General features: G+C 45.6%; 1 protein-coding gene across 1 annotated transcript; it reads left to right on the forward strand.

Annotated features, from left to right (window-relative positions):
• The first annotated feature begins 761 nt into the window (after positions 1–761).
• LOC140516055 (voltage-gated potassium channel KCNC1-like) lies at positions 762–11,045 on the forward strand. The gene is made up of 4 exons (XM_072626993.1): positions 762–1,051; positions 4,677–4,766; positions 6,657–7,169; positions 7,829–11,045. Exons 3-4 carry the CDS (start codon positions 6,690–6,692, stop codon positions 8,657–8,659), a joined length of 1,311 nt encoding a protein of 436 aa, XP_072483094.1. The 5' UTR covers positions 762–1,051; positions 4,677–4,766; positions 6,657–6,689; the 3' UTR covers positions 8,660–11,045.
• Positions 11,046–15,568: the final 4,523 nt, after the last annotated feature.

A 15,568-nucleotide genomic window follows, 5' to 3' on the forward strand; every position in this document is an offset into this window, starting at 1 on the left:
TTCAAGATCACGTAGAGGCTCCGTAGGTGCCTTTTCTTTGGGATGATAGGAGAGAAGATTCCTGCTCAGGTGGGAATCTGGAGGTGCCTCAGAGTTCTATGATTTGGGGCTTCTGTAAATTTCCAGTCTGGTGGTAGGAGAGGGGTGGGAGTGGGAGGGGGAACGTCTGGACAGTGGATTAACCCTGGAGGGAGCTCCAGGCCAATTTGCCCCTCCCCTCAAATCTTCCACAGTTGGGGTGGGGGTGGGGGACCGGCTGATACTGAAATCTCCTGATGCCTGGCCAACCCCCCCCCCCCCCACCCCCTAAGTCAGAGCAAGAGAACTGGCTTGAGGTAGCCCCAAAGCCCAGAAGAAGGGGGAGGGAGGGGGAGCATGGTTTGTGTCGAGGAGACTGGGGCCTCAGCCAACGTCAGCACAGGCCGGAGTCAAACAGCCTATTCTCTGAGCATGGCTAATCCCCGAGGAAACAGCCAGAAAGATGAGTGGGCAGCAACAGCTGGATGTGGCCAGGAGCACATCTGGCCTGGAACATGTGCTGTCTTCTGGTCCTCAACTCCCCTCTCCCCCTCCCTAGGGCTCATAGGATTCCAGGCGGCTGCTAAGAGCATTGTCCTGGGGCTTGGGGCAGGGGGGGGGGAGATGGAGCAGAAATGGGGGCCCTGTTGTTCCAAATTTCCAGTCTTGTGAATTGGCCCGGCGCCTGACCACCTAACTTCCTGTTTTCCCCCCAGCCGCCTCTCCCCCTCCCTGTGCTCAGGCCTGGAGCCGAGCCTGAGAAGGAAGGAGGAGCAGAGAAGCTGGCCCCCGGCTGGCCATCCTCTGCTTCCCCACCAGGGGCGGGGGGGGGGGGGGGGGGGGGGGGGGGGAAGTCTGCAAATCTAATGAGGAGAGCCCATGTAGCCCCTGCATCTGCAGCCACCAGAGGCCCCGGGCTCATTCCTGCCTGGACACACCAAGAGAGGACAGCTCCGGAGGAGCTCCGCTGGCCCCTCCCCCGCCAGCACCCCCAGCCCCTGGATCGACCGAGGAGCCCCAGCCTAGGCACACGGTAAGGAGGTGTGGGGCGCAGGAAGCCAGGGTGGGGGGCAGTAACCCTGGGAAACAGACTCCCACAGCAGGAACAGGCTGATTGTGGCTGAAGCCTGGACAGGCAACTGGACTCTGGGGCTAGCAAGCGAGTGTATACCTGCAAGACCACGTTAGCTCTCCTTTGTTGTCCAGTCTGCCCTGCTCACTCCCCTGCTCTCCTGACCAGCAGAGTTCTGTGAGGGTAAGAGTGAGCAGAGGGGATGAGGGTTCTTGGGACTGGGCCATTTACCAGTTGAATGACCTTGGGCAAGCCGCTTAAACCTCTCTCTCAGCCTTTTTGTTCATCCAAGTGCTTCTGCTGAGTGCTTTCTAAGGTCCCTCAGGCTCTCAGCCCTTTGACCTGGGTTTCAGCCCTGTTTCTGCCAGCTGCGTGGCTCTCAACAAGCCACGATGGGGCCACAGTGTTCTTTTCTGTAAAGCAAAATGTTGAGTGAAATGATCCCTGGGATCCCCTCCTATACAAACTTCTCTGAGCCCTCTGCCTCATCCCCACTCCACCCCTGCCTTCAATTCCCACTTTGGCTAAAACCATGGGACTTAACCTGCCTGGTCAGGGGCTGTGAGTGCCCTTGCAGATTCCTGTGGAAGATGGGTAGAGGTAGCTTTGTGTGATCCAGCAGGGTGACAGCCCCTCCCCCACCACTTACCTCCTCAAGGTTCCTCTGGCCCTGGGCTGGATCCAAGCCCTCACACATTCCCCACACCCACCCAACCACTTAGCACCCTTCTTACTAGTGCTTAACCCCCACCCCACCCCCAGTTCTGGAGTAGAGGCATTTTGACTAGCTTCTAATGGGGGAAAAGTGGGAGAGGAGGAAGAAGGGATCTATGGAGCAGGAGGGAAGGCACCTTTGTACAGGCTTCACAAGTCCCTGATGCTGAACTTAACATATAGACCTAGTCACACTGACCGCACCCTTGGCACAGCGGTATCTAGAGGATTAGCAGTTCTTGCAGACTCAACAGGAGTCCCTTCGAAGTTTCCTTAGATTCCAGGCTCCCAGGGATGCTTAGGGGTGACTTGCTTGCAGAAGGACCTTCTGTAAGTGTTGTTAGTCTATCCCAACTGATTCAGTCACCAACTAGGTATGTGAGCGGATCTCCGACTTCTCCCATGAACAGTGAGGGAGGTGGGTGAGGTGCTACCTAAAGTCTCCAGCTCTGATGCTCCCTGTTCCAAGGCATCTTCCTTCTCCGGCATTCTTCGTGCTAAAGTCCTTTACAGCTTTGCCATTGCGGACTCTAAAGTCCCTGCCAGCACTAATATTCTGTGTTCTAAGACCTCTTCCAACTCTCACAGTTTGTCTTGCAATTCTTACATTCTAAGTTCTAAGGTCCCTTCCCGCATTGACATTCTTTGTTCAAAGGTCCCTCTATATTTTAAGGTCTCTACCAACTCCAACTATTCATGTTCTGAAGCCTCTCCTAACTAGCATTCTGTGGTCTAAGGGTCCTCCTAGTTCTGACTTCTAAGGTCCCTTCCAGCTTCTGAGATCCCTCTCAAGCTCTAATGTTTTACAGTCTGAAGTCTTTTCTAGCTCTGATATTCTTGGTTCTAAAGTCCTTTCCAGATCTGACATTTGATGTTCTAAAATCCTTTCCAGCTCCAACAGTCTTTATATCTTTCCTCAGCAACCTGGAAGAGAGAGAGAGAGAGAGAGAGAGAGAGAGAGAGAGAGAGAGAGAGAGAGAGAGAGAGAGCAGAACAACCGTGACCCCGAAATCCTCTCTCTTTATTTGGAAAACTCATTCAGGATTAGCAAACTTCCTTGCTTTCCCTGCTTCCCTATCCTGACCTCTCTGGGATCTGGCTAGTTTCTCCTCTGCAGTCTACTGGCTAAGAGACTATGCTTATATTGGCTGCGACCCTCAGGGACTCACTTTCCTCTTTTACATAATTCGGACCATAATACCGCATGCCACTGACCTCAAGGGATCGTTGTGAGAGAAGCTTGTTGTGAAGTTTTAAAAAGCCCTAGCCAAAACTAGTGTCGTTCTACAATCTTTGTTAAGAACTATCCTTCTGAGATCAGACCACCCCCTCGAGATGTGTGGCGCCGCCCTCCCTCTTCCTCCCTCCCCCCTCCGCCCCTTCCCCTGAAAGTTTTAACCTCCTAACCAGGGCATTCAAAGGCCTTCCCACTTAGGCTACAGTCTTGTCTCTTTACTCTGCTTTCCAGGAGCCCAGATCATGGCTGGTCCCTTCTGTCCAAGGTTGGGGCTATGCTGTCTTGGGAAGCCCCTACTTGGCTTTTGTCCCAGATCTGCCCCCACGTGGATGTCATAGATTGTCAGGGCTGGAAGAGAACTTAGAATAAAGTAGATCTGGAGGAAGCTGAGAACATAGAATGTCGGTTAGAAGAGAACTTAGAACACAGAACATTTAGAACAAGAAGGATTTTTACAACATGAATGAATGAATGAATTTAAAAGTATTTAAGTGCTTACTATGTGCCATGAACTGTGTTAGGCATTGGGGATACAAATACAAAAGCAAGGACAGTCTTTTGCCTGCAAAAAACTTACATTCTAACCAGGAAAGTAGTAACCATGGAGGGCCACTTTGGTTAGGAAATTTACAAGAAGGTAAGTCCACAGGTAACTAAGTAGATTGACATACCCCAACCAGGAACAGCAGAAGAATTGGTTTATGGTTTGGGGTTTATGTCCTGGTTATAGAATTGGAGGGGAGAGGGTAGGAAGCAAAGGAACCTGCCTTTAGTAGATGGATTAGAAGGTTGTGGGGTAACTAGGTAGTGCTTCAATGAATAGAGTCCCCACCTGTAGAGTCAGGAAAACCTGAATTCAAATCCAACCTCACACACTTCCTCGCTGTGTGACCCTGGGCAAGTCACTTCATCCTATTTGCCTCAGTTTCCTCATTTAAAAGATGAGCTGGAGAAGAAAATGATTTCCTTTCCTCACAAGAACTTTGGAAGGAAACAGCAACAGTAGTATCATCCCCTTTTACAGATGATGAAAAGAACTTGCCCAAGAAAATACTGGTAATAGATGCCCAAGGTGGGTTTTGAATATGGTTTCCTGACTTTGAGCCCAGTACTCAACCCAATGATGCCTCTAGAATATCAACTCCTTCTGATCCTTCCAGACTGATCTCATTTTTAATGCTAGTGGCTGATCCAGAAGGGTCAAGTTTCTTCTTTTGCTCATGCATACACTCTAGCATGAAATTCAAGGGAAATCTAAAGAAAATTAGATATGGCTCTTGCCTAGGATTCCTCAAGTAGTGTCTATAGCTTCTGTATGCACTCAATCTATGATATGAGTATTGGTAAGAGTCTGTTTTTATTACCCTCTTCACAGAAAATGTATGAGGTACAAAGGACTTTAGTAGAGTTTATGTCTGATAGACCTCCCCGCAAAGTATAGGCACTTAGGTGTGCTGCTGAACAAACACTCCCCATTCATCCTCCATCTGCACTATCCAAGCAATTGACAATATTGTTACTGAGGATTGTAAAGGTCCAGACTTCAGGGACTCTATGACATGGCATTGGTCCTTCTACTGGGGGTGATCTTTCTCCTTCTCCAAGTACTCTGTTGAAGAAATTTTCTCCTTCTAGGAGGCCTGGTCCCTGACTCTCAAACTTAAGAACACAGTTACTTGAAAACTCTACAGTTTGGGAATTCTTCAACACAGGATCGCTCACAAGGTAAAAACTTTGATTAGGAGTATCCATCCTCAGGATTACTGGTCTTTGAACTGTGCTCAGAAAAAGAAAGAGAAAGGTAGCTAGAAACTTGAGGTCCCCTCTCAAATTCACTTGGTCAAGTACACATCACTTGTCACTTGCCATGTGCTTCTCCTGCAAGTCATCATTTTCTGTTCCTGGGCAAAGGGAGGAGAAATCCCCTCCTTCTTTACTCCATTGTATTCTGGCTTAGAGGTCCAAGGGAGAGAAAGTGAACAATAAGGGACTGAACCTAATATAAAATTTTGTTATTGTTGTTAAGTCATGTCTGACTCTTCATAACTCCATCTTTGGGGTTTTCTTGGAAAAGATACTAGAGTGGTTTACCGTTGCCTTCTCTAACTAGTTTTACAGATGAGGAACAGTGTTAAGTGACTTGCCCAGGGTCATGCAGCTAGCTATGTCTGAGGCTAGATTTGAATTCATGAAGATATCTTCTTTATTCTAAGCCTAACTTTATCCATGGCATCACCTAGCTGCCAGTAATATAAAATGCTTGTGGATAAATGTAAAGTCTTACAATAGGTTCAAAAAATCAACTTCACAAGTTGGTGAATGAAACAGCACTAAATTCCAAGGAAATCTGAATAAAGCCCAATATGACTTGTATCTAAAATTTCCGAAATGTAAGAGAATTCCTAACTCCTGCAAAGTATGCTGCATATAGGTACCAAATATAAGGCAATTTTTTCTTTCACCCACCACAGAAAATGCACAAGATCCAAAAAACTTACCAGAGCTCATGATCAAATCCAGTAAAATAAAACTCTCAAATAGTTTATTGGACGCCCTCAGGAAAGTAGAGGTATTTTGGCAGACTTCCCAATAATCCCCTTTCACCTGCATTGTCCAATATCTGGAGGTTGACTCATTTTGAGTCAACACTATGATGTAGCTGCCAAAAAAAGTTAATGTGAATCAGGGTCGCATTAAGAGGGATGTAGCTTCCAGGATCAAGGAGATGATAGTCCCACTGTATTGTACCCTGGTCAGAAAATATCTGGATTACTGTGTTCAGTTCTGGATGTCACATTTTAGAAAGATCATTGACGAGGCAGAAATCATTCAGAGGAGGGCAACCGAAATGGTAAAAAGCCCTTAAGTTCATGTCCTAGGAGGATGAATCAAAGGAACTGTTGCTATTTTGCCAGGAGAACGCTGGGGTGTGAGGATGTGAGAGCTGTTATGTTAGGGATAGCAAATCGGTTTGGTTCCAGAGAGCAGACCCAGATGCCATGGGGGCAGAGTTACCAAGAGCAAATTTATGTCATGTAAAACTTTCTAATAATTTGAGCTGTCCAAAAGTGGAATGAGTTGCCTCAGGAGGTAGTGAATTTCCCCTCATTGTGTGTCTTCAAGCAAAGACTGGATGATCATTTGTGGGGTATTTTATAGAGATGATTCTTTTCCAGATTGGACTGCAACTGAAATGCCCTGATTCTGTTGATAGGGGGAGGGAAGGGTCTAGAGTATAAAATGAAAACAAGAGCATTATAACTGGAAAAAGCCTTTGAATACAGAATATAAAGCTGAAAGAGGTCATTGAGTTCAATTCCCTTGTTTTCTAGCTATGAAATGGACTGAGGCCCAGAGGAAAGTGACTTGTCCAACTGAGGTCCTCAAGTAGCCCAGTGGCAAAGTTGGGATTGAAATCCAGTGTAGTGCTTTTGGAATCCCAGCTCTCCTCCCCATTTTCATTCCCCTGCCCCAATCATTTCCCTTCTCAGGAATTCTGTTTCCCAGTCTAAGCCTGGAGCTACTGGTATGAGAAGACAGGGAGGGCCAGGGTGGGGAGCCGATCTGAATCTCCAGTGGATCCAATCCTAATGTACCACCTCTTCTTACCTGCAGAGCTGAGCAGACCCAGAGTCAAGCAGCCAGGTCATGGAGGGCTCAGGAGAGAGGCTGGTCCTCAATGTGGGTGGTGTGCGCTATGAGACATACCACAGCACCCTGAGGGCCTTCCCTGGCACACGGCTCTACCAGCTGACGGAGCCCCCCATGGGAGGCACCCTGGCCCGAGAGGTCTTCTTTGACCGTAGCCCCCACCTCTTTGGCTACGTACTGGGCTACTACCGAACACGCCAGCTACACTGCCCCCCAGACATATGCCGAGCAGTGCTGGAGGAAGAACTGGCCTTCTGGGGGCTGGCCGATGCCCCTTTGGCACCCTGCTGCTGGCTGAAGCTCAGTGGTGGTGATGGACGGGCAGAGGACTTCCACGCCTGGGAGGAGAGTGAGCTGGGTGAAGAACAAGGCCTGTTGGGACCCATTGAGAGCCCCAACTCTACCAGGGCCCAGGGGACCTGGAAGCCATGGCTGTGGACTCTCCTTAACCAGCCCTGCTCCTCCCTAGCAGGCAAGGTAACACTCTTGGCCCCACAACCCCCTCCCTTCCCCTCCTGCTCCCTGTTCCAAGGGCCATTCCTGGGGCCTTGGATTCAGTCCTCATTCACTTTCTGAGATGTATATGAGTCTGTGCCATTTAGGATCATCCTATGCTCTAAGGCCCCTCCCTGCTCTGACATCCTGTGCTCCACCAGTCTCTGTTCCAAGGTTCCTCCCAGTTCTGCCATCCTTTGCTCTAAGGGCCCTCCCTACACTAATGTTCTCTACTCTCTCTCTCTCTCTCTCTCTCTCTCTCCTCTCTCTCTCTCTCTCTCTCTCTCTCTCTCTCTCTCTCTCTCTTCCTCCCTCCCTCCCTCCCTCCCTCTCTTCTCTCTCTCTCTCTCTCTCTCTCTCTCTCTCTCTCTCTCTCTCTCTCCTAATGATCTTTCCAGCTTTCCCACTCTGTCCTTATTCTCTGATATACCATGATTTTCTGCTGGATTCTTTCCATCACTTTCTAGTGCAAACTGGGTACAGCCCCAGGTGTTGAAGAAGCCAAGCGAGCCAGGTAGAGTGCATCTGGGAAGGCTTCACTGAGGCTGGAGCCTTCCCAGCAGGGGCTTGGGGACCCTGGGAGGGTGGCCCAGGGCAGTGCTGCCTGGGAGACCCCTGACAGGCTTCTTCCCTTCCAACAGTGTGCTGCTCTCCTCTCTATGCTCTTCCTCCTGGGTGTCCTCATCATCTTCTTCCAAGAAACCTCGGTGCAGCTGGACTACTTTACGTCCAACTTTCGGCCACTGGAGCCCTGGGATGGTGAGAAGGAGGGCCTGCCCCCACCTCAGGCCCCGAGCCCAGGCCTGGTGTACCAGCGGGCCCCCCACCTGCTCTACTTGGAACTGCTGTGTGTGCTATGGTTCGGGGCAGAACTGCTGGCTCGAAGCATCTCCTGTCCCAACAAGGTCAAATTTCTGCGCAGCCCCATGACCCTGGTCGACCTGGCATCCCTCTTCCCTGTGCTGGTGGAGCTGGCTGTGGGCCGGCGGGCTGAGCGTCACCCTCGCCTCTGCTTGGTGCTGGGGGCCCTGCGGGTACTCTATGTGCTTAAGCTGGGCCGCCTCTTGGGGCTGGTGGAGAAGCCATTGGCCTTGCGGGTGCTGGCTCACACACTACGCTCCTCCTGGAGGGAGGCCGGCCTTCTGCTCCTGCTCTGGGCTGGAGAGATCTTGCTGTTTGGCTCCCTTTTCCTGTATGGGGAGCTTCTGGGCACCGGGCACGGCCAAGGCCAGAGTGAGGTACACTTTGCTGACATCCTCACCTGCTTCTGGTGGACGGTGATCACCCTTACCACCGTGGGCTATGGGGACATCTACCCCATGTCTGCCTTGGGTCAGGTGACGGCTGCCATCACAGCCATGGCAGGAATGCTGACCAGTGTCCTCCTGGTGCCCATCCTCCTGGTCCGCTTTCAGAGGTGCTATGCTGTTGCTCTGGCCCGTCAGAAGCTGAGGCCCAGTGGGACCCTGTGATGGGACAGGCCCCAGGCCCCTCGGGGAGGTGGGATGGGGCCCCAGGTGCCTGCCCTGACTATTTCTGTACCCCAGGGAAAGCTCAACAGGAGGGTCACTCATCCTCCTGTCCCTGCCCACCCAACTCCATGCCCAACATCACCAGGTGATTCCTTACCCTTCTCCTGCTCTATAAAACATTCTTACAGCTACATCATGGCCCAAGACAATCAGGGTCAGGTTCAGGCCCACAGTGGCATTGCCAGGGCTTTTTGGGGGGGTGGGCAGGTGTCTATAGCTTGGAGTCACTTGCCCTCTGACCCCACACCACCTCATAGTCACAGATGGAGGTCAGGAAGAGATCTTGGAGCTCATCGAGTCCACCCCCCTCGTTCTGCAGATGAGCAAACCAAGGCAGTCAGAGGTAAAGTGACTCACCCAGGGTCATGCAGTCCATGTGTGCCAGAAGTAGAATTTGAACTCAGTTCCTCCTGACTCCAAGAGTATTCCCTAAGCTACCTTCATCTCCTGAAAGGGTAGGAATGGATAGCGGATGACCTTCATGGCTCTATCCCTCCTAGCCCCTTATCCCCACCCCACCATCCAAATCCTTATCTCTAGATGAGGAGAAGTTTGTCAGCTACATGGACTTGGAGAAGGTGCAGTTTCTAGACATGGACACTAGCTGTCAGTGGCAACACTCTAAGGTAGTGGGGGGTGGGGTGGGACTGGAGGTATATTTACAGAGTAAGATCACAAGATTTACAGCTAGAAGGACCCTTAGAAATGACCTAGTCTGACCCCCTCATTCGAAAGAGGAAGAAACTGAGGCCTCCAGAAGGCCTTGCCCAAGCTAACACGATGAAATAAGCTGGGATTTGAACCCAAATTCAGTGTTCTTACCAGTGCCCCCCACCTCTCCACCTTGGACATTCTGGCAGATTCCCAGCAATTTCTCCCACATCCCTGTCCCTTTCCCATAACCCTTCTGGGGACTGAAAGGCCCCATATATTATTGCTTATGTACCAGCCTTGTGCTTCCCAAGAAAGGGGAATGAGCCATTGTAAGCAGATAAATTGTTATCATTAACTCCACTAGTATTTTTTGTTCCCCTTCCAGTATCCCTATTAATATTGGTATCTCCATTTGACAGATAAGGAAACTGAGGCTCAGAGAGGTCTTACTTCCTGTCCATTCTCTCATGTGCTCCTCACTGTGAAAAATGTAGGGCAGGAGCTAGCCCCATTTAACAGATGATGGTATTGAGGCCTAGAGAGCGGAAGCAACTCCCTCAGTCACATGAGAGTATGACAGTCAGAATTAGGCCTCATTGGGCTCCTTCTCCTCTATCAGACCACTCTCAACTTGTTGAGTCAGCAACAACACTGACCCTCTTCAGTCTCTTGGCAAGAGTCTAGGTGCTTAGAGGCCAGGGGGTGAATCCTTAACTACACAGGATCAAGAGCTATCTCTATAGGCCAGGAAAGAACACAAATTGTAGAAGCTTTGAAGTCATCAACGCTAATCCACCTACAGATGGGAAAACCAAAGCCCAGAGAGGGAAACAATTGGCCCAAGGGTATATATGTACAACAAATCTGTGCAAGAAGACATCTTGACTCAGTCACATGACCTAGAGCTGAAAGGGGCCTCAAAAAGAGTCCAATTCTTAATTCTATAGAACCAGGAATCAAGGCTCATTTGGCGAGTGTCATCTGCGACAATAACCAAGGAACAATTTGAACCCAGATCCACTGCTCTGAATGCAGTGCTCTTCCCACTATACCCAATCCCCTTCATGCCCTCTTCCCAGTCTCCTCCACTCCTGAGACTCCAATTGTCCAGGCCAGCTCTAAGGCCTGGCCTACTGGAGTCAACCTTCCTGGTCACTAAATCCCCAGCCCTCTTCTGACATTGACTGGGACACAATGTTACTATATCACTCAATTACTTAGTAACACTCTGTAGCTCCCTATTACCCTAGCTCAAACTGCCAACTTCTCAGCTTGGTATTCAAAACCTTTCACAGTCTGGCTCCAGCCTACCTCTCTAGCCTGATTGCACATTATTGTCCTTCACACACTCTATGAGCCAATCAAACTACCCCACTTGCCTTTCTCCAAACTTAGCGTTCCCTCTCTGGCCTTTGTAGAGGTGGGAGTCCACCCCCTCTTCACCTTGCCTACATGCTCCCCCTCCTGTGGGAAGCCCTCCCTATACCCCATAGTTATCAGTGTTCCCTTCTATCTTTTCAAATTATTATGTATGTTTATCTCTTTGCATGTTGTAACCCCCTCCTCCCCCAAGGAGAATGTAACTTAAACTCCCTGAGGGTACTATTTCCTTTCTGTCTTTGTATACTCAGCATCCAGTAGAGTGCCTTAAATAAATGCTTATTGGATTGGATTGGATTGGATCAGATGGAAGTGGGGAAAAGGTCACAGTCGTCTTATGGGTGCCCAAGGTCATGAGATGGAGTTCTGCTTCTGTCTCTTCTAATCTGCTGCTCGCAATACCAGCCAGTGGAAAATCTCTGATGTGTCTACCCCAAGAAGGTCTAATTTCCTGTGATGAGAACCTCACCGAGTACATTTCTATCTATTCTTTCCTGGGTGGGGTGAGGAACAGGAGGGTGTATCACAGATGGAAAGACTGAGGTCCAGGGGAGAGAAGTAATTGTTGAGGGTCACACAGCAAGTTGATAGCAGAGCCAGGATTAGACTCACCAAACCACCAGCAACTCTCAATTTCCAGCCAAAGGCTCTATTATCTACATCAGGTTACTTTCAACCTGGATTATCTGTAACCATGATTCAGAAAACCACCAAATTTCCTCACTGAGAGGAACTTCATTTAGTCCTCCTCATATCCTCTGCAACAGGGCTTCTTAATTTGTTTTATGTCACAGATCCCTTTAGCAGTCTAGTGAAGCCTATGAAAATCTCAGAAGGATGTTTTTAAATGCAGAAATAAAATAAATAGGATTACAAAGGAAATGAGTTAGCTCAAAATGAAGTTATCACAATATTAAAAGTTCCACTTTTAAAGACTCCACCCCAAATCTCTCTATAGACCCCCTGAGGGTTTGTGGACCCCAGGATAAGAGCTCCTGCTCTACAACACATCCAAATGGTCAAGCAGCTTTTTCTGGAAGATCTCCAATAAAGGAGAGCTCGCTATCTCCTGAGGCAACTTTCTACTTTTTTTTCTTTTATTAATTTTATTTATTTTTAGTGTTCTACAATCACTATCATACAACCTAGATTTTTTTTCCCCTACCTACCCCACACTTCCCCCCTCTCTCTCTGAGATGGCATACAATTCTATATAGGATCTACACATACATTCCTAGTAAATACATTTTCACTATAGTCATGCTGTGTAGAAGAACTAAAATGAATGGGAGAAATCATATAACAAACCAAAACATAATACACACAAAAAAATGATCTGCTACATTCCGCAGTTGACTTCCGTAGTTCTTTCTCTGGATATGGAGGGCATTTTACCTTAGAAGACCTTTGGGAATTTTTTTTTAAGTCCTTGCATTGGTACAAAGTTCCAAGTCTACCAGAAAAAACTCTCGCACACTGTGGTCATTGCTGTCCACAAAGTTCACCTGGTTCTGCTCCTTTCACTCAGCATCAGATCATATAAGTCTTTCCAGACCTCTCTGAAGTCTTCTTGTTCATCATTTCTTATAGCGCAATAGTATTCCATTACATTCATATACCATAATTTATTCAGCCATTCCCCAACTGATGGGCATCCCCTTGACTTCCAGTTTTTGGCCACTACAAAGAGTGCTGCTATAAATATTTTTGTACATGTGGGACCCTTTCCCATTTTCATGATCTCTTGGGGATACAGTCCTAGAAGCGATATTGCTGGATCAAAGGGTATGCACATTTTTGTAGCCCTTTGGGCATAGTTCCAAATTGCTCTCCAGAATGGTTGGATGAGCTCACAGCTCCACAAAGAATGAATTAGTGTTCCAACTCTCCCACATCCTCTCCAACATTTATCATTTTCCTGTTCTGTCATGTTTGCCAATCTAATAGGTGTGATGTGGTACCTCAGAGTTCTTTTGATTTGCATCTCTCTAATCAAAAGTGATTTAGAGCATTTTTTCATATGATTATAGATATCTTTAATTTCTTTCTCTGAAAATTGCCTGTTCATATCCTTTGACCATTTATCAATTGGGGAATGACTTGTATTGTTGTACATCTGACTCAGTTCTCTACATATTCTAGAAATGAAGCCTTTATCCCCGAGATTAGCTGTAAAAATTCTTTCCCAATGTACTACATCCCTTCAAATTTTGTTTACATTGCTTTTGGTTGTGCAAAATTTTTTCAGTTTAACATAATCAAAATTATCCATCTTGTACTTCATAATGCTTTCTACCCCTTCTTTAGTCAAAAATTCTTCCCTTCTCCATAAATCTGATAAATACACTATTCCTTGCTCCTCCTATTTGTCCATAGTATCAATCTTTAAACCTAGATCATGTACCCATTTGGACTTTATTCTTGTGTATTGTGTCAGACATTGGTCTATGCCTAGTTTCTGCCATACTGTTATCTAGTTTTCCCTGCCATTTTTGTGAAACAGTGAGTTCTTATCCCAGAAACTGGGGTCCTTGGGTTTATCAAACAGTAAATTGCTATATTCATTAACTACTGTGTCTTGAGTACCCAGCATATTCCACTTCTCTACCCTTCTGTTTCCTAGCCAGTGCCAAGTGGTTTTGATAATTGCTGCTTTCTAATACAATTTGAGATCTGGTAGTGCTAGGCTACCTTCCCTAGCATTTCTTTTCATTAGTCCCTTTGATATTCTGGACCTTTTGTTCTTCCAGATGAATTCTGATATTATTTTATCCAGCTCTAGAAAATAATTATCTGATAGTTTAATTGGTATGGCACTAAATAAGTAAATTAATTTAGGTAGAATTGCCATTTTTATTCTATTGGCTCAGCCTACCCATGAGCAACTGAGGTTTTTCCACTTACTTAGGTTTGACTTTATTTATGCAAAAAGTATCTTGTAATTGTGTTCATATAGTCCCTGGGTATGTTTTGGTAGGTAAACTCCCAAATATTTTATAATGTCTACCCTAGCTTTAAATGAAATTTCTCTTTCTGTCACTTGTTGTTGGACTTTGTTACTAATATATAGGAATGCAGAAGATTTGTGTGGGTTTATTTTGTAACCTCCAACTTTGTCAAAGTTGTTTATTATTTTAAGTAGTTTCTTACTTGAATCTCTGGGATTCTCTAAGTATATCATCATATCATCTGCAAAGAGTGATAATTTAGTTTCTTCTTTGCCTATTCTAATTCCTTCAATTTCTTTATCTTGTCTAATTGCTACAGCTAACATTTCTAGTACCATATTGAATAATAGTGGTGATAATGGACATCCTTGTTTCACCCCCGATATTACTGGAAATGTATCTAGCTTATCTCCATTGCAAATAATACTTGCTGAAGGTTTTAGGTAGATACTGCTTATTATTTTGTGGAAAGTTCCCTTTATTCCTATGTTCTCCAGTGTTTTTAATAGGAATGGGTATTGTATTTTGTCAAAAGCTTTTTCTGCATGTATTGAGATAATCATGTGGTTTCTGTTAGTTTTGTGGTTGATATGATTGATAATGCTAATAGTTTTTCTAATATTGAACCAGCCCTATGTTCCTGGTATGAATCCTACCCAATCATAATGTATTATTCTCCTGATAAGATGCTGTATTCGTTTTGCTAAAATCTTATTTAAAATTTTTGCATCTATATTGATTAGAGAAATTGGTCTATAATTTTCTTTCTCTGTTTTGTCTCTTCCTGGTTTAGGTATCAAAACCATATTTGTATCATAAAAAGAATTTGGGAGGACTCCTTCCCCAATTTTCAAAAATAGTCTATATAGTATTAGAATTAACTATTCTTTAAATGTTTGATAGAATTCACTTCTAAATCCATCTGGACCTGGAGATTTTTTCCTAGGGAGTTTATTAATGGCTTATTCAATTTCTTTTTCTGAGATGGGGTTGTTTAAGTATTCAACTTCCTCTTCTGTTAAGCTGGGAAATTTGTATTTTTAAAAATACTCATCCACCTCATTTAGATTATTGAATTTATGGGCATAAAGTTGGGCAAAGTAATTTCTAATTATTGTTTTAATTTCTTCCTCACTGGAGGTGAGTTTACCCCTTTCATTTTTGATATTAGTAATTTGGTTTTCTTCTTTCTTTTTTTAATCAAATTGACCAAAGACTTATCAGTTTTATTAGTTTTTTCATAAAACCAACTATTGGTTTTATTTACTAGTTCAATAGTTTTCTTAATTTCAATTTTATTAATCTCTCTTTTGGTTTGCAGTATTTCTGATTTGGTATTTACTTGGGGATTTTCAATTTGTTCTTTTTCTAGCTTTTTCAGCTGCATGCCCAAGTCATTGATCTCCTCTTTCTCTATTTTATTCATGTAAGCTTCAAAGATATAAAACTTTCCCTAAGAACTGCTTTTGCAACATCCCATAAGATTTGGTATGTTGTCTCATTATTATCATTCTCTTGAATGAAGTTGTTGATTGTTTCTATGATTTGTTGTTTAACATACTCTTTCTTTAGGATTAGATTATTTAGTTTCCAATTAATTTTTGTTTTATCTTTCCATGGCCTTTTATTACATATAATTTTTATTACATTATGATCTGAGAAGGAACTTCCTACTTTTGGACAGCTTTAACTGTCTTGGGAAATTTTCCCTGAAATCAAAGCCAAAAATTATCTTTTTCTAACTTCTCTCCACTGTTCCTAGTTTTGCTCTCTGGGCCCAAATAGAACAAGTCTAACCTTTTTTCCATCTCACAGCTCTTTGGATGTGTACTGCCTGAGTCTTATTTTTTCTCTCCAAACATTTGCG

The sequence above is a fragment of the Notamacropus eugenii genome, chromosome X (assembly GCF_028372415.1).
Source record: "Notamacropus eugenii isolate mMacEug1 chromosome X, mMacEug1.pri_v2, whole genome shotgun sequence".
Classification (NCBI taxonomy): domain Eukaryota; kingdom Metazoa; phylum Chordata; class Mammalia; order Diprotodontia; family Macropodidae; genus Notamacropus; species Notamacropus eugenii.

Coding starts and splice junctions, on each gene's coding strand:
- LOC140516055 (XM_072626993.1), top strand. CDS start 6,690: ATGGAGGGCTCAGGAGAGAGGCTGGTCCTCAATGTGGGTGGTGTGCGC. Junction 7,170..7,828: donor GCTCCTCCCTAGCAGGCAAG/GTAACACTCTTG, acceptor CCCTTCCAACAG/TGTGCTGCTCTCCTCTCTAT.